At 42.2% G+C, this 19,407-nt stretch overlaps 1 protein-coding gene across 1 annotated transcript; it reads right to left on the bottom strand.

The window, feature by feature from the left end:
- Positions 1–6,126: 6,126 nt before the first annotated feature.
- Positions 6,127–17,205, bottom strand: LOC119168964 (Golgi-associated plant pathogenesis-related protein 1). Its single transcript, XM_037420157.2, has 4 exons — positions 17,026–17,205; positions 8,717–8,860; positions 7,399–7,528; positions 6,127–6,488 (listed from the first exon to the last, which is right to left on the bottom strand). Exons 1-4 carry the CDS (start codon positions 17,092–17,094, stop codon positions 6,226–6,228), a joined length of 606 nt encoding a protein of 201 aa, XP_037276054.1. The 5' UTR covers positions 17,095–17,205; the 3' UTR covers positions 6,127–6,225.
- Between the last annotated feature and the right edge of the window lie 2,202 nt (positions 17,206–19,407).

Here is a 19,407-nt window from a genome sequence, read left to right on the forward strand (position 1 = left end):
GTGTTGGCTAGTTACCTTGAAGGACCCTTCAGGTCACCTCACACGATGCAGCCTGAGACTTCAAGAATATGGCATTACCATCGTTTACAAGTCCGGCAAGAAACACTCCGACGCCGACTGTCTCTCTCGTGCGCTGGCCGACCAACCACAACCCGACGACCTGGATGACGACTACTTCTTGGGAACGATAACTGCCGACGACTTCGCTGAACGACAGCGGGCCGACCCGGAACTTAAAAGGAAGGACCGACGGAGCCCCGAAGGCAATCAAGTGCACAATTGCGTCATTTTTCCTACGAAACGGACTTCTCCAAAAAAAACGTTTTACAATTACCTCCTTGTGGTGCCTTCAGCTCTGCGACCAGAACTCCTGCAGGCCCTGCCCGACGATCCGAAAGCAGGGCATCTCGGCGTTTTCCGCATGCTCGCGAGGATACAGGAAAGTTACTACTGGCCACGTCTTACCACCGACGTCACTCGTTATGTGAGAACATGCTGGGACTGTCAGCGACGCAAGGCACCGCCGCAAGGCCAGTAGGACTTTTGTAGCCAATCGAACCACCTCGCCAACCATTCCAGCAGATTGGTATGAACCTACTGGGGCCGTTCCCGACGTCGGCTTTCGGAAACAAGTGGATCGTGGTAGCTACCGACTACCTCACCCGCTAAGCTGAGACAAAATCCGTGCCCAAAGGCAGTGCATCTGAGGTAGCTAGGTTCGTGTCGAAAATATCGTCCTACGTCACGGCGCCCGGGAGTTCCTCATCGCCGACAGAGGAACGGCATTTACCGCTAACCTCACTCAAGGGATCTTGGCATACAGCCAGACAAACCACCGCTGGATGACAGCGTACCACCCACAGACCAACAGCCTCACCGAGCAGCTAAACAAGACGATCGCCGACATGCTGGCAATGTACGTTGATGTCGAACACAAGACGTGGGACGCCATTCTTCCGTAGGTGACACTTGCAACACGGCGGTGCAGTAGATGACACGGATATCTCCATACAAATTAGTCTACGTAAGGAGCCCAGCAACGACGCTCGATGCCATCTTATCCAACGTCACCGACGAAGCAAACTTTGATGTGAGTGAGTACCTTCAATGCGCCGAAGGAGCCCGACAACTCGCGCGTCTCCGTATTAAAATCAACAGACGACTGACAGCCTCCGTTACAATCTTCGACGACGCTTCGTGGAATACCAGCCTGGTGAACGTGTTTGGGTGTGGATGCCGATACGCCGACGTGGACTCAGTGAAAAGCTTCTGCGACGGTACTTCTGACCATAAAGGGTGGTTCGACGTCTCGGCCCAATTGATTACGAGGTTGTCCCCAACGGCATCACGAACCCTCAAAGGCGCCGATCGCGACCTGAAGTCATCCATGTCACGTGCCTCAAGCCGTTTCAAGCGCGTTAACAAACTGAAACAGTGTTATTTGTATTACTGCTGTATCGCAATTTATTCATTATATTTTCTTGCATTATTGTTGTACCTTCATCTTTTGTTATAGCGTCTGGACAATGTCTTTCTCAGAGAGGGCAATGACACGTTTCGTTTCTCAAGTTTTGTTATTGCTCCAATACATTACACAATTCTTAGCGCAAATTGCGCCTGCAGTTTTTGAGAAGCTTGAGGACCGTAGTAGATCATTTCGATAAGATAACGCCCACTCCGCGAACTGTACAGATTATTCTGGAACCTACGTCCCCGCCAGCGATAACGCTAGAACATTCGATGGCAAGAGTATAAATGCCGATGCGCTTCGCCGCTTGTCAGTAGTAGTTGATCGACGGCCGACGCTCTATTCACTGCTGTCTGTGCAAGACTTCGACTGTAACTTGACTTTCCATTTACTGGGCACAGGTTCACCCAAATAAACAGACATAACTTCTCCTGTCTCCGGCCACGTCACAACCCCGTGACAATATAATGCTGGCTGTTTTGGCTTCTGTAGAGCTCTCTGTAGAACTCCTCCGCCACCTCGACTGTTCTGTCCTTATTAGTTATGACAGTGCGTTCCTCGTTCTTGAATGTAAAAATCACGTTTTAGGCTATGCACACGTTTGCCTTCGCCGATTTCAGGCTTCTGCCGCTTTTAACAGTCCGCTTAATTCTCGCCATGTTATATCTTCTGATGTCAGCTGGCTTACGCCTATTCATAAACTTAGACAGTTCCACTAGCTCTGTTTCGTCGGTTGCATTTGAGGCTTTCACAGTTTGTCGTCTCCTAATAAGTTTTTTTGTCTCCTGAGATATTTTACCAGTGTGCTGTCTAGTGACTGTACCTCCGACTTTCACTGAACACTCTTTCATGATAAGAGTAAGATTATCGTAATTGTGTCAGCGGTAACGTCGGTTATCTTCTTTATTGCTTCGAATCTATTCTGAAGGTAAAGTCTGAATTCCTGGATGAACATTCACCCTTTGCACTAGTTTAGTAGTTGGCTCCTAGAGTATGTTTTTATCTTTCCTTTTTAAAAATATAGGTTAATACAAGTTTTTACCGTTCTATGGCCACTGCCTTGGATCATGCCAACAACTACAACCCGTAGAATACCTGGCTGTGCACACCCAGGTAAAGTCTATTTCATTTTTTAGTTCTGCCATTTGAACTACGTCACATCCTTCACGGTTAGCCCATCTTCTGAAGAAGGTGTTCAAGATTCGTAGATTATTACGTTCTACGAACTCTACTAATACCTTCCCACATGGATTTCAAGGGCCGATGCCGTATTGCCTCACTGCATGGTCTCCTGTGTGTTTCTTGCCTACCTTGGCAATATAGTCACCCATCAGAATAGTATACGGAGACATTACTTTATTATAGGCTGGCTCTAAGGGTTTATGGAAGCGTCCTATCAAATGACCATCATGGCTTAATGTCGGCGCATAGGCCTGTAGCACCTTCCTGTACCTTTTGTTAAACTCAGTTATGATACTTGCTACCCGCTCACTGATGCTTTAGTATTCCTCGATGTCGCCAGTGATATTATTGTGTATAAGAAACTCCACTCTTAGTTTTTTCCTGTGAATTACTTAATGGTAACATTGCACGTGTTTGTTATTCAGCACTGTATAAGCCTCCTAATTTCGCTGAGCCTTGTTATATCCCATTGACCACCCTCAAGCTCCTCAAATAAGACAGCTAAACTACCCTCACCTGACAGTATTCTAGCGTTGAACTTGGCCCACTTCAGATTCTAATGATGGCCTCTAGGAACACAGAGATTCTCAGCACTATCCGCTGCTTGACATGTGGGACTACCGCCTTGAACAGTTGCTTGGCAGCCGCCAGGGACCAGAGAATCAAAGGTTAAATGCTGTAGTCATGAGAGGTAGTGGCCAAGTACAGCACCAGGGTGTCCAATCCTGTTCTAGTCACGAAGCGCATTACTGGCAGCTGGTCGACAGTGAGGCATCCACGACGTCCTTATTTTTTCAAACGATCGCCTTATCACGTGTTCTAAATAAATATACGATTGGGAATGTTCTGTCATCTGCATTCGAACCAAATTTTGCAATTCCAAGCTAGGCTGCCGCACAATTTCTTAGCAGGGGTTCTGTTAACTTTTTTAGCACTGTAGAACACCACCTGACAGCCGATCAGCTCTCAACTTCTTGTGACTCATAGCTCACGTGGCCTTCTTTTTTTAACTATGTGAAACGAAAAAAGCATGACTTTTTAGTAAATGTTTGAAAATAAAAAAAAACACCCTCCGTGGTTTCGAATCGATGATCTTGCGATCTTAGGCCGGCCTAATGCTCGAATGAGCCTACCTTTCACGCGTTTGTTTTCTCCTAACTTTTACACACCTTTATTTTCACAGTAAATAAAGAAACAGCTCCAATATTGTTACCTTGAAGATATCCGGCCTATTAGAAAAAATGGCTAATTTTTGAGACCCTTAAAAGGCTGCAAACCACTTCAGGACAAGTCATTGGGTTCTGGAGAAGAATAAGCGGATGAAAGGATCAGCTTCAAAAAAAAAAAATAAGCCCGCAGTTCATGCAGACTTTCTGCATTTGTGCGATTGAGTACACATGTTCCTTCTTGTACTTCAGGAGCGACACAAGAAATTTATACATTTTTCGGGGTGTAGTGCCACGAAAACCTACGATTTCCCACACGTGGAATTTCTTGTAAGCAACACAGCGATATCCACAGGTTTCCTAAGCATATACCAGACCTTGTTACGAAAATGGTTAAAACGCCATTTATAATTCTCTTTTGTTCATTTCCGCTTGCACTACTGTGTTCTTATTTGGGGAATTACGTCTTGATCTAATCTAAATAGCTTCTAGATTATGCAAAAAAGAGCTCTTCACTTTATTCGTAACTTATACCACAAAAAGAAATCATACCATTTTTCATCACAGCACAATATTTGCATTCGTGAAATATAAATTGAGCGTCTTTCTGAACTCCTAATTATATTATAGAGTAAATGACTTTGGGTGATTTCTTGCTACAAACATTACCAACTCTCCAAACTACATTTTAGGCACCTTCTCTTTTGAAACCAAGAACTACAACTACCTGTGGTCCGCAATTTTTAAAATGTCAAATTGCTAATCTATTAAACAGTCATGCAATTGTACTAACTCTCAAAACGCGTGTTTTTTTCATATCATCTATGAGAACGAACTCAAGGATGTACTTCTCAGTTTATTCTTTAATGCCAAAGTTTATTGTCCTTATCGTGTAATATAGCATTTGAGGTCGATAAGTGGCAGATATCGGTAACGCTATTTCTTCAGAGAAAATTAAATGTGTTAGCAATCAATTATCTGTTTCTTGACAAGAGTTCACGTGACGTCATTCCATATTTGAAAGATAATAACTTTGCTGGCTACCAGGCTTCCTCGGTAAATGATAACGATATCTATGGCTCTGTGCCACACAATCAGCTTCTTGTTTGCGTCCGTGATTGCACTAAAAGTTTTGGTGTCATTGCCTACCAAATATCATGGCTATTTCTTCAGACTTGAAGTGATTTGCGAAGGCTTCGACAGTTTTTTTATGTCTATGTGGGTGTTTGTATGAGTGCGCAGACATATACATACGCACAATATAAAAATGTGAAAGAAAATTTGCCCCTGCCATGACAACGGCAAGCGCGCTTGCATACTCTTGCGGAAGGAGGGGGGGCACCCACGAAATATTACAAAGTAGTCATGAGCTTCTCATGGTATTCGTCAGCGCGCTTCAGAAGGGACAATCGCGAGAACTTGAGCGCCGTGTCATCCTGCGAATAAGGCCATAACGGAGGGTAGCTGGTGTGCTTCCAGCTTATAACATTCTGGCAGTCATTCGGGAGGACGGCGGAAACAAAAATAATAAAAAAAACACATTCAGGGCAATCACCGACAAAGAATGTTGTTTAAGAGGTTTATATACAAGCTGGGAAACACAGGACTATAAGGACACTGAGGCGACGAAGACGGTGGTCTCGTCTCCACGTCCGTAGTGCTTCTCGCTTCACCATTTCTGGGAAGGGAAAACAAACTAACCTAAGCCATTACCAGCCTAATGAAGACAAAGAAAGGCCGATTACCGACTCTGAAATGGGAAATGTAAGCGCAACTCTACGCATGTTGAATGACTTCCGGAATATATAAGGACAGCAAAATAGGGCGACACATGTAGATGCGTGCGGTTACATTCTACGCTGACGTTTTGATTTTCGATTTCAGGCAAATATGCTCTTGCAGCTTCTTCAATTTCTAAACATTGTTGTTCTCGTTTCCTCGCGAAAACAGAGGTTTCTTATCGCGGTCACGTTGCGTCACGTTCTTTTTTGCCTGCTTCAATATTTCTGTCTATGCCACAATATTAATTACTGTAGCATCTGCGAAGGTACCGGTATTTGTTGCGCTTAAATAGACCGCTATGTGTCTAGTTGATGGACCAGTGCTTTTGGCTGGAGTTCTTTTATTTGCAAGAAAGGAGAAAATTTGCATACATAGCCTCCCGATCCGTCAACAAACTTGTTTCTGGGATTCACACTAAAGCCTGTAGCATTGGCATTCCTATGCAAGAAAGCGACGCAGCATGTGACTGCAGTACCTATGTGTTGTTAAATGAGCGTTCGACGATGCCAAACACAGTGAAATGATGCATTATAACTCAAACAGCAGATGAATTTATTGTGAGTGCTAAACTACATGACGAACGTATCAATAGCTTGTCAGCGTGGATATTTTTGATCAGATATCAATTTAACCAAATTTTTGTTGCTGCATTTCTTCATCAGAGTTCGGCCTCGGAACGTTCTCTCTAAAGCGGCCCATCATATTTCCACGTGGCTTGTAATTCGACACGACAAAGATTTTGCCGTCTTGTGACTTAGCGACGCCTGTTCCAAGCCAGCGGCTGCCTTTCCAGATGACCTGTGTGAAGTGCCCTGTTTTTGGGTTGAACCCGTTGCTGTTATAATTATGGTATTTGATCTCGCTGTACCATGAGTCAACGGGAGCACGTCCTGCAATAAAAAAAATGGTGTAATACCACACATCTCTATACTGTAAAAGCAACTGCTCTGATCAATACGTCCTATACCCATGTTTGCCTCAGGATTAATATAGCATCCTAAAAAACACTGGTTTCAACAGTCACGCCAAGTTTGAGCCTTGTTGCGGTGAAACTCGAAGTTGTATACTCTCCAGTCGATGTGATCTTTTTGGAATGCGAGTAAGGTATGTGCGTGCTACGGGAACTCTTTCTTCCCTGGTGAGGCCGAAAACGACAAGACGTGATGAGATGTCAAGTTCAGACCTAGCTACAGCGAAGTCGAACTAGTACTGCCTAGTCCAGACCTAGCTATATCTGAGTTTAAACCAGCGGCCACTAGGCCTATTTCTAGCCACGAATCGCCATCTTATTGGTCAGCGCGGCAAAATTCAAGCTTTTGTTTTTGTGTGTGCTACACTCCCCATTCTTTACCCACCCCTAGATTATTGTTGGGTGCCTAGGATTGCCTGTTATTTCGGCGTATTGTACACAGCGGCGCATTCCTGCACTTTCAAAATATACTACTGCACATGCATCGTTACCACGAAAAAGACATCAAAATCAGCATATTTTAGCGAAACCAGGAGGGAGTCAAGCAAGCTATAACCAGAGATAAAGATTAATCTACCATAACACACAATGACAAAAAAAATGACAAAGCACAGAACCTCACATGTTTTCTGGAAGGACGCTAAAATTACACCATCAGCCTCGCGCAATAAATACGCAAACACAGAAGCAAACTCTTAGAAAGTCATTGACCACGGTTCCCAAATTATTGTGGTATAAGCGACGTATGTAAACTGAAAACACAACTAGAATTATATTGGTCAACCTTTATTTTTATTTAACATATAACAAAACAGAGTAAGGTGACTCACCTTTAAGCTTGAAATTCGGGTCACTGTTGTAGCTCATATAGATGTTCTCACCATAAGGGGATCGACTCCTATGTCTGAACTGTCCCGTCTTGGCTAACCGTTCAGCCCACGCTTGAGCATAACGATTCAGCTGGTAAAAAAAATAATGTAGGTAGGATGAGAACTACAAAAGTTATAGCTTACGATATATATATATATATATATATATATATATATATATATATATATATATATATATATATATATATATATATATATATATATATATATATATATATATATATATATATATATATATATATATATATATATATTGGGGGCTCGTTTTTTTGTTTCACACAATACTAATCAGATCTAACAGATAATGATGCCATTGAATGTGTAGGGGAAGTTATTACACCGAATCCTAATGTAAATGTGAAGAAAAAAGGGGAAGAGTGTAACTGTCGTGGAAAGAAGCCTAACATGCTATCTTTTAATAATACGTTCGATGCTCCACCGACTGAGCTACCCCGACGGCTATCCGTCCAGCCACTTTAAAGGGTTTATATATCAATTGAATTAAGCATAGCAGTGTCAGTCAGCGCCACCCACTGCTATGGCGGCAAGTATATATATATATTTAATACATATGCGTGTGTCAATAAATAAATTATTGTGGGTGTGTGTACATGCGTACGTGTGTGTGTTTTGGTGTTTCAATGAGCTACATACTGTTTATTGTCAATGATTACTTCTTCGCCATCATATGAAAGATCACGTCCTTGGTGGACGAGAAGAATTGTGCGAACAAAAACGTGCGGGATATCTGTAAAAACTGTATACCAAACTATTGATGGTTATGGCCAACACTAATTTGTAACGAAAATACGAAAACTGATGCCGCTCTTTAAGGCGTCCCATCATACTGCACGAACACCGACGGAAGTATTCGACAACACATATGTGTAATAATTCGTTCACGAATAAATCTCAGTTCCCAGATCAATCAATTTCACGAATCCACCTCTGTAACTTGTACTGCTCGCCACACTCGCATATGCCCTGAATTTAATATAGTTCATGTTTAGTAGTGTGGACAAAGGAATCTTTAAAACAGATCATTGGTAAAACTTGAGTTCTTGATCTCATGAGTAATAGATACTGTTCGTATTATCTTCTCCTGGCAATATATTCTTTTCGACGTATGCGACAGCCTTGCATATATAAACGATGTCGTCATCGCTGTCCACCTCTCGTTAGGATTACCTCATAGGCATGCTTACCTTATGCACGCTAATTAGAGCCAGAACATTTTGCCTCGCAGACAGAAGCTTACCTCTTCGCTCTCTTTTAGATCTGGAACGCCATGAAGTCTCCTGTAGTAGTTGTGTCGCATGCGAGCCTGGTGCTGTACTTTGCGCATAAAATTTGTAAATTTTCCATGGAAGTCTGTCGGCTCGTTTCCTCCTCCATGATGTCCCTGGGCAATGTGGTTGAATACGCCAAACGATGAAACAGCTATTTTCCAATGTGGCCACACGAGTGTATAGAGCTTATAAATTAAAAGGAACCATAACATGAAGACGCTACCTAATCAATAGACGCGACATTGATAGCAATAGAAGCAAAGAGGTCATTACGTAAAGTTGTTAAGTGCCGAGAAGTTCTCATTGCGCGAATAAAAATAAACTGATGTCGACAATAAAGGTGCCTCTGTACGAGTGGCATCCATGGAAAGCTGTATACGTATTGTGCTTTTTGGCTCATAAGGGGTGGGCAAGAATAATAACAACAACCATATTAATAGTAATAGTAGGTATTACTAATATTATTATAATAGTTATTCCGGATGTGCTCCCAAAAGCCGCTAAGGACGCTTGAGCTTCACTTGTAGGAGTGGAACGTGATAGTACTACCGGGATGCGCTCGCATCGTCTTCAACCTTGGCGCAAAGAAAGGAACTTTTGTGCGTCCAACATTAACCATCTGAAAATATTCTACAATGTCTGCCGCAAGTTTGTTTGTTGGTTGTCTCTCGGAGTCTTGGCGCAAACGACCACAGGTCATCGGCCATGAAACGGACGAAACCTCATCTTTGAGATGAAATTGTTTTACCAGACGGGATGTTTAGGTAAGGATGTTTTAACAAAGAATATATTGGTAAACCGTGGATTTGAAATAGGAAATATTAGAAGTGAAAAAAAAATAAAACTCAACAAACAAACCTGATTGGAAATAAAGAGAACTTATGCCTAAGCTCAACATTCTACTCATTTTGTTTCCTTGGGAAAATCGCACACAGCGTCGCAAACGTTCCTGTGACTAAATAGTTTTTCAGTTGCTCCCCAAAAAAAAGGAGCACCGGAAGGGATAAATTTACAACCAACCTATAAAGAGGCTCTTCTAACAGTTCTTTTATTTGATTTGCAATTAACCTGCACATTAAGAAGAAATGATTGCAATGGAGCCGTATGGGGTGACTGCTCCGGACCAGACATATGTAGATAAAAATTCAGTGGGAAAACTGAGCAGCGTAGTCTTGTGATCGTTATCTGCGCCCTTTTTGAAGAGCGCCATCGATTTTTCCAGGGGCACTTAAGATGACGAAACTCAGATGTTGCCAAGGGGGACTTTCCAAATTATCTGATGTCTCAAATATTTCAAAGCATGCCACGGCAATAAATGCTAGCGCCAGCAATATAAAAATTATAGGGCAATAATGCGAGGCCACTGCAAGTGCATCTGCATAATCACTGAGGGTTGAAGGTTTATGCCCTGTTATCCACACAGGGCGAATGAATCTTGAATATCTTGCGCAAGGGTGTTAAACACTTCCAAATCATTGGACATATTAGGCGCAGGTACTGAATTACACACAGACAGGCAGTATGAATGATATGTTGTGTTTAACGTCCCAAAACCACTATATGGTTATGAGAGATGCCGTAGTGAAGGCCTCCGAAAATTTTGACCACCTGGCGTTCTTGAATGTGCACCTAAATGTGAGCTCTCGGGTATACAGTATTTTTGCCACCATTCAAAATGCAGCAACCGCAGCCGGGATTCGATGCCGCGGCCTGCTAGTCAGAAGCATAGTACGTTAGCCATTAGACCACTGCAGTGGGGCAGACAGGCAGTCTGTAGGAATGATAACATTTTTCATGAATTCACAATGTTCGTAATGCTAAGAGAGTCGCAAGTATTTCAGCTTGATAAATAGGTGTAAAGTCAGGTAAACGAATTGAAATAAAAAAAAAATCCAACAATAAAGATGCTGTTCCAACTTCTGCCTTTTCTTGACAAACGGAAGCATCAGTGGCATTTGCGATCTTTAATTATAATCTTGCCAGGTGGTCTTTTACAATGGCATTTAGGTACCTATACAGGGAAGATTTTCGCAATTTTAAAAAATATAATGTCAATTTCAATTATCATTGTTTGAACAGGTATTCTTATACCAGTACTTCCCGAAGGTTTACTTGCAATGTTTCCAAGAGCTCTATGACGTCGGCATAATAATAATAAGGACGTCAATAAAAAGGACGCCCAATAAAAAAAACGTCGGCTCAATAATAAAACATACTGCGACATTCTGTGTCGCAATACATATAATTTTAGAAAGGTACGAAGTCTTAGTATTTTTAACGTTGCAAGAACACATGGCAGGCATGGTTCCTTATATAAAGAAATAAATGCGTCAAATTTAGGGACCCCAAGACATAATCGTGACGCATCGCGTTCTAGAAGTACCAGTGGGCTAATTTTGTAGGCGGTGATCCAGAAAACAAGACACAGCCAAACTCTAACAATGAGAAAATATACATACATTACTTCATGATGAGCACATCATGACGTAAACTACATCCTTTACTGCCAAGCCTACGAAGCATCTCAACCACCCGTCCTCCTTTAACTACCGTAGTTTTTATATGCAGACTCACATTCAGGTTTTCAGAACAAGCCAATCCTAAGTATTTACTCATTTTCACCTGCGGGATAACGTCCTGTCTGTAAAGTACGAAAATTTACACTGGAACACTTAGAGGAAAAATTATGATTGATTTTTTTATGAATGAGTAATTAATGTCGTCCAACCCCGTGTCTACAGCGTTCATATAAAACTGTAGCATCTGATATAGTGTATGTATATCTGCAGTTTTAGCAAAAAATGCGATGTTGTCAACGTATACATACACATGTACATAAGTGTGTACTATAATCGTGCACAGTAAAACAATAAATATGAGTGACAGTACTGAGCCTTACGAGAGGCCTCTATTTTGTGTATACTTTAAAGAAGGTACGCCAGATTAGGAGCAATAAAATTCTGTCTCTTCTAGAAAGGAGTAAACCCATGCACCAAAGTATTTTGTAAACCTACGCACGTAAACGAATTTAATAGTTTAACGTGTTCCACACTGTCAAGTATTTAGCAATATCTAGAGTTACTAAGGGGGCAACATGTATTTTTTTAGAAGGCGCTAGTTGTATCCTGCTTTACAAATCGACATGGGCACACCAAATGGAGCAGCCAGGCCTGAATACAATTTGGCATGGGCTTAAAGTCACGTTTTTGTCCAACTACATGTTTGTCTCACTGTTCAGAATTCGTTCGATTATTTTTACCAGATTTGATGTGAGTGAAATAGGCCCAATGGTATCTATTGTAAACCCAGCTTCATGTTTCTTTACGAAAGGAATTATTTTCGAAATTCTTCTCTTAGGCGCTATCCACGAATTTCTTTTGGAGTGGTTAACTATTGCAAGTAAGTCCTCAAGTGTTACTTCACGTATTATTTTTATTACCGATGCAGTTATTCCATCAAGATGTGGAGCGGAATCGGGCAATATTTTCACTACTTATGCTGTTTCCGACGCTGTAACCTCTTCAAATTCAATGCTTTTAAGAAAAGATCATCAGTGGTAAAAGGAAGCAGCCGTGAAGCAGCTTCGCAGCCCTTGAACAATATTTTCCAGAAAAGTACACAACTCACTTGGCGTTGAGACTATCGATTTGATGTTTATTGGTGATCGGATTACTTTTTGGTTTTAAGGGAGCTGAAAATTGATTTCTTGTGGCCATGCATAGAAAGGAGCACGAAACGTCGGCTATCATAGCTACCTGTCGTAGCGGCAACTGTTCGCTTAACAACAGCAGTCGTAGGTTGATAATCGCTCCAGATTCTAGGGCACTGGTTATGGAGCAGTTTTCGCTAGGCCGCTTTTTTTAGTCTGTAGCGACGTGAACCATCAGAGTTCCACCAATGGTTCAAAGGACGTTGTTTAGAGACCTGTACTGAAAATTTAGCTCTATTTAGGAATGTTTTAATAGAATCAATTAGGATGCTAATGTCCCACTCTTCATTTTCCTCGGTTCGTTTTGACAAAGAAAGCCACACGTAGTGTCTGTTCAAATGTATTGAAATTGATTTGAGAAATTGACTGTCTGATTACTGAAGTCACGGAACGTACAACACAAACAATACGGAAATGTGGTTGCTACTTGTGGCCGAGCTCAAAGTACACCATCAGCCCCGCCGTGGTGGTCTAGTGACTAAGGTACAAAGCTGCTGACCTGCGGGCCACGGTATCAAATCCTGGCTGCGGCGCCTGCATTTTCGATGAAGGCGGAAATGATGCTGTAGGCCAGTGTGCTCAGATTTGGATGCACGTTAAAGAACCTTAGGTGATAGAAACTTCTGGAACCCTCTACTATGATGTGTCTCATAATCATATGGTGGTTTTTGGACGTTAAACTCCACATATTAATCAGTTGAAGTTGACCATGTAGAAATAAAGAGGCTGGGACTAAAAAAATAAGATCAATCGCAGAATAAGACTGATTGCACATTAACAAGGGGGTTTGCTTGTTAATACATGGGAAGTTATCTTTAGAAACAAAATCTCAAAAACGCATCCTACTCATATCTTTTCTGCATGTCCACGAAATCTGATGAAAATTGAAGTTTCCTATCCATAATACTTCTTTTATGCAAGACGAAATTACAGTATCTAAAACATAAGAATTTCGAACACCTGACAAAAAATAAGCGTTTACTAAAGAAAAGGGGCGGCATGCCATATGGGAGATGTCTAACGGTAAAATTACACTTTCTAAATAAATTATTTGACCTGTAATTTTCACCCGATGCGCAATTTGTGAAGCGATCAACTCTGATTAATCACTACCTCGAGAGGGGTAGTCTAAGCCAAATCTGTGGTAGTTTTTCAGGATGAAAATTTTTCTCTTTGAAAAGCCAGGTTTCTTGCAACACTATAGCGTCTGGAGAATGGTGATTACAAAGGCAAAATTAATCGGTAGCTGCGGAAACCATTGACGGGCAATTCTACTGCAGAATTGTTAATACATCTTTTTTGGGGATATACAGGGAGCATTCACTGCCTTCTGCAATCAAATTTCTGTCAAAAAACATTTTGATCAGAATTCTTCCTGATATTGTGTCATTATTTTTTTAGGACTCACTGTAGGGCCATGTTTTCCAGACGATGCCCGCCATTTTATATTTCTTGGGGTGAATTTCTTTTGTTAGTCCTCCGAACCTGAATCAGAGCACCAATCTTAATGTTCGACGAGGAATATTCTACGACCGCTGTCCGAAGGACCAGCTCTTGATCAGTATAACTCTTCAACATATGTTGTTGTCGTTTGGCTAAAGTTAGAAGGCACTCGTTGTAGTGATTCTTTTTTTACCTCCTTAGCTGATGAAGTATAGAAGCTACATCTTACTAAATTCCATTCATTAGAACTTGATTGATTTATGCGTTCACTGTTTGCGTGAATGACTCTATCAGCGCCAGAAAAAGATTCTCTAATAGCTTTGTTATTGTTTTCTCAACGCTCGAGGACAATACTTCTGAGAGTGACGAATATGTGACATGGTTATTACGGATCGTAGCACCAGCGTATCCACGAGAGCGCTCTGTGATGACCATTCGAGCTTCACACCTTGAAGAACGTTTTTTTCAGCCATTTTCATAATATAGATCTCTTGAGCTATCGCAGTGCATGTGCCATCATCATACCGTTGAGGGTCACCGCAGAAACAGCAAGACATTTCCTGAACTTTGCACTCGTTAGAGTTGTGTTTTTCTGCAGACATTTGACACCGCTCTACTGGTCGGCAACCCTTCATGCTATGTCGAAAACGCCAGAATTTATGGCACTGTGGTGGACAAGAAGGAAACGCTTCGACCAGATATATCAGCGGCCAAGCTTTGACATCTGTCGTCCTAGCAGCACCAGCTAAGGTAACTATCACCGACTCTTTCGAGATCTTCTGTAGACGCTGCGTGAATAACGGAAAACTGCTACCGCGGCTGCTAAAGAAAGGCTGCTAAAAAAAACATCTGTCAGATTTCAGGCGGAGATAGGCTCCAGTTCACCACGCGAAGTAAACCTTCCACACAAGCGAAGTGAGGAGGAACAAAAGAGCTCACCGGGAGCGAGGCAGCCAACGAAGTGCATTTTAGCATGTATGATACGCAGACTTGATCGGGGGAAGGTTGTGAGTTGCCCACTGCGTCATGTTTATGGCTTTTGCTGTATAATTGGCGAAGTACGCACTGCACGATCATAGGGTGCCACTCGCACTTGCACAGCGGCAGACTTTGTAGTAGGTCGGTAGCATTAACTCGTCGGGCTATTCACATGTTTTGAGGCTTGGGCAGACTCGATGATCGCAGTATTGTGATGTGGAGTATAGTATTTCAATCCATTGTACGCGCAAATCGCATCCTTTAGGAGCCCGTATAAGCTTGGAATATTCAAATAAATAAATAAAAGTAAACAAACGAGACACTTAGCTTGTTATTATTGGGTTATTAGGGATGCCATCGAGGAGGGCTTCGGAAACTGTGAGCATGTGTTAGATGATCTGCTTTAGTGAGAATGTTGAAAGCGTACCCTACCTAACTCTCGTGATGAGTTATTTTATTTCGGGCAAACAGTTGTGCGTACCTAATACGTAATTTATAAAGAATTCATTATTTGGAATGAATATTGACTATGAGGGGTTGGATAAATGCGAAAAATACCTTAATGTACGCAAGCAAATCACAGTACCTACTCAGTATACGAAAATTTAAAGATGCATGAAAGACGGTCATACCGGGATGCCATGGCCCTACCATGGCGACACATGAAAGGCGGTCATACCGGGACGCCATGGCCCTACCATGGCGACACTTGTCCCTAGAATGTAGACCCTTTCAATTGCTCTTGTAATCAAAATGCAAACAAAACGACTCTTGAGGCATGAACGGGGCATCAAACGTTATGAGAGATTAGTATAGAGAAATTAATGAGTATATAGAAAGAAAAAAAAAGACCTTCGATGGACACATAGTATGACAACAGCTTCTTTAGATGACCAAACCAGAGCACTATTTTCGGGTGCATTAATAATATTGAACGCTCGAACCAATGCTGCCATGACTTGATCCGTTTGCAATGGTATCCGATTTCAAAAGTCATAAATCCCCAAGAGCAAAGCGCTGTGCAGTGAAACATAAAGCGACTTCAGAGGAAGTACCATAGTCCCGGAGCGGGCAACCTTGGCGTTGCGCAGAGTTGCCTAATGGTGGCTGCACGGAGAGCTACACACTGCTGGAGATACACAGTGAACACAACCTTTTTGTGAGTGAAGGTGCCACAGCTTGAATTTCTCTTTTTTTCTTTAACGACGAAACAGTCTAGCGAACTGTTCTTTGTCTGGCGAACCTAATAAAAGTATGACCATGATGGGGCATGTTCCTCGGAAATTGCGTAAATACCACGACTTATCACAGTTATTAGCTCAACGAAAATGGCTACCAAGAGAGGGTGGGCAGCCCCAAGTCCGGAGCATGCACAACGAAAGAGTACTAAAGAACGGGAAAGGCAACGGCAGCTGCAAAGAGACCCTGAGGCGGTGGAAGGCTTGCTTAGAATAACGGTGACGCGCCCGTGTCGCATATGTGGTTCAACATAAACTTTGTCACAGCTCTTAGAATGAGCGTAGACCCAACCTAGCCACAGCTGCGCAAAGACCTGTACGCAACTTCATAACCAGCTGAACCATTTAGCTAAGGCTTGACAACCTCCTAGAAGCCTCGATATAGGTCTGCATTATAATTCACGTGGCCCAATGCAAGATTCGTCTTTTCTTTTTCGTTCTTGTCAAACATAAATACAAACTTGCAGGCGCTTTATGTTCTGGGCGTATTTGTATGCCACAAAATATATCAGTCAGTTTGAGTGTCCCCAACTCCCAAAGCTAGGGCGATAACAGGGTCGCGCATTTGAATATACTTCTGTTATTTCTTTTCACCCAGCCTTTTTATTTAATGGCGACGCTTTCGTGGTTACATTACTTCTCTCAAACAAAACTGGCCTCTTAACCCTCTGATTAGCTTATCTTTTAACACCTGTGTTGTGAGATAGCAGTAACGAAAATATATTTTGAAAAATCACACACCATACATGGGGTGACTGATTTGAAACACTGGGGGAGATATGCAAGGCAAAGACATGTGAGCATATATGCGTAAATTGAGATATAAAGGGGTTACGACTGTCGTGTTACTAAAAAAATGGACTTTAGCCAAATCCAATTTTTATCATAAAAGGTGGTTTCAAGAGCTTACCTTTCTTTTCATTTGATACGATAACACGTAAGGTGCCAGGAACAAAATCACTATTGCAAACGAGTTCATTTTTGCGGTTATTCTTATGCAGACTCAAGAGCCTTGTGAACAGACTCCGGGAATATATAAAAGACGATAGGTTTATATGGCTGCAAACAAGCGAAACAAGAACTGCCTGCCCTATCTGCAACACTTCTTTATATAGCATAGAGAAGAGACAAAAAAGAAAAAGAGGAACACTTGCCATGGACATCCATCTTGTTCGTCTTCCCCTATTTATGGTCCATCGGTGTTTTTGGGGCAGTTGGTATACATACGGCAAGGAAGGCAATCTGTCTCTGGAACACAATATGAAGGCGGCTGGCCTTGTTCGCAATGTGACCCCGTAAAAAACCACCACTACTACTATGCACATATCCAGAATTAATTTTTTTTGTGAAGGAAGCAAAAAAACATTTTGGCAAAAAGAAAGAAAGTGTCCGTGACATGCAGAAGGTGCCCAATTACTGAAAAAAGTGAGAACAAATTAGAATGCGGCACAAGAGCCATTCATCAGCGATGGAAAGCAAATTTTCACAATGCAGTAAAGCTGTAGTGCATGTGCGCTCGAAAAAATGCTTTCCTACCAAATAATATTGACCAGGAAGGCCCACGCATAGTCACTAACGAAAAAACGAGTGACAAAAAGAAAAGGGGGGGGGGGTATGCAAAGAAACTGGTTGTCCACTTGCACATGTGCGGCGAAAAAAAACAGCAATCGCTTTTTCTAACGAACTTCTCACACTCTGTTTTTACAACAGGTCTGCGAAAAAAAGGGGAACTATTTTATGGCAGAAATTTTCAAAGCAAGAACACACACATTCGGGGAAAACAACTTTATTGAAAAACAAATGCCTAAAACATGGATGCTTCCCTAACACAAAATAGGCAGAACGTTAATATTCATTCTAGCAGGCAATTTTATAGACTGGCATTGTTAATGGTTTTACCACGCTGTAAAGTTCACTTCAAAATAAAATAAAAAACGAACATGTGGCATGGCCAAAACGATCGGTTACTGCTGCAATATTCATGCGCCGCAGTTTTCTATAAACAGAGTAATAAATTAGTCGACACAGACTTGTATCCTGTAACTGGACATAAGGGCCAGATCATAAAGCTGCTTCTCAGCTGAACCATTCATCAAATACATTTTCACTCTTTTCAGTGGCGAGAAGCCGCGTGCTGCAGCAGCTGTACAGATGGGGAATTTCGTCAATATCTTGAGGAGTGTATGAATGTTCGGGGAGAGGGCTTTGCCGCATTCAGCTAAAGCGTCCATTTTAAAGTGGGGAAATTCGTCCTCCCAGATGGCTTGCCATTCAGTTTTCATGATTTCTCATTCGCTTTTTGGTGTAAGTATATCAGTTGTTGTCATATCTCTCAGGTGAAAACTGAGGGCCTGCGCAGATTGAAATTTGCCTTTTGAGGCCTCCTTTGGCAGCACAAATGGCAAACTTCGCAGTGTATTGCGATGGTTTGAAAAGTGTCATTTGAGGGAAACTCTCAGGTCATCTATGTACGATTTAAACAAGGCTCGCCCGTGGTACTCTCCCGAAAACTACGATCGTAGTTTTCCGGTATCTCTGTGTGCCTACCACTTTTACAAAGTGCTTGATTGGGCTGGTTGGTGCTGCATGGTAGACGAAAAAAGGGCTTAAGAGCGCAAACGACAGGAGGGAGTAGAATAGACAAAAACAGAACGCTGAAAGTCAGCGATCTGTTTTGGTCTCTTCTATCTTCTCCTGTCGTTTGCGCTGTTAAGCACCTTCATCCTACTACTTATAGAATCTCGCACTTCACTCTGAACTCCGGCGCTCTGTCTTCACATAGAGAAAATATTTTGTGGAATCCTGCTTTTGCGTTAGTTACCATCTCTCCCAGACTAGTCAGTAGTGGTCAACCAGCTCCAAGGCAACGCTCATGCCAATATATGAGTTCTGTAGATACACATACTCGTGGTGTGTGAGGCCTATAAGAATGTCTCACTAGAACCTATAACACATGGCAACTCAAGTTCACTTTGAGTGAGCATACTTGCGGTCAAAAAGTGTCATTTTGGCGGTTGACTGCGACACGAGAAAGGGCACTTTGGCAGTGATGGCAGTGGAAATTGGCGGACTTGTAGAGCACATATATTTGTTATTTTAGCACCAGTGTCTCATCGTCCGACAACGTTGTCTTCGTGCAAGTAGAACCAGTGACACACGCCATCGCAAATAACTAGATAACGACTCACCTACACATGTGCTGGTGTGTCCAGAATTAAACAATGTGACGGACGCAGCCATTGCACTGGAAGTTATCACATTGCGCTAGAAGATGTGGCCGCATACTGCCCCA

The sequence above is a fragment of the Rhipicephalus microplus genome, chromosome 3 (genome assembly GCF_043290135.1).
Source record: "Rhipicephalus microplus isolate Deutch F79 chromosome 3, USDA_Rmic, whole genome shotgun sequence".
Lineage (NCBI taxonomy): Eukaryota > Metazoa > Arthropoda > Arachnida > Ixodida > Ixodidae > Rhipicephalus > Rhipicephalus microplus.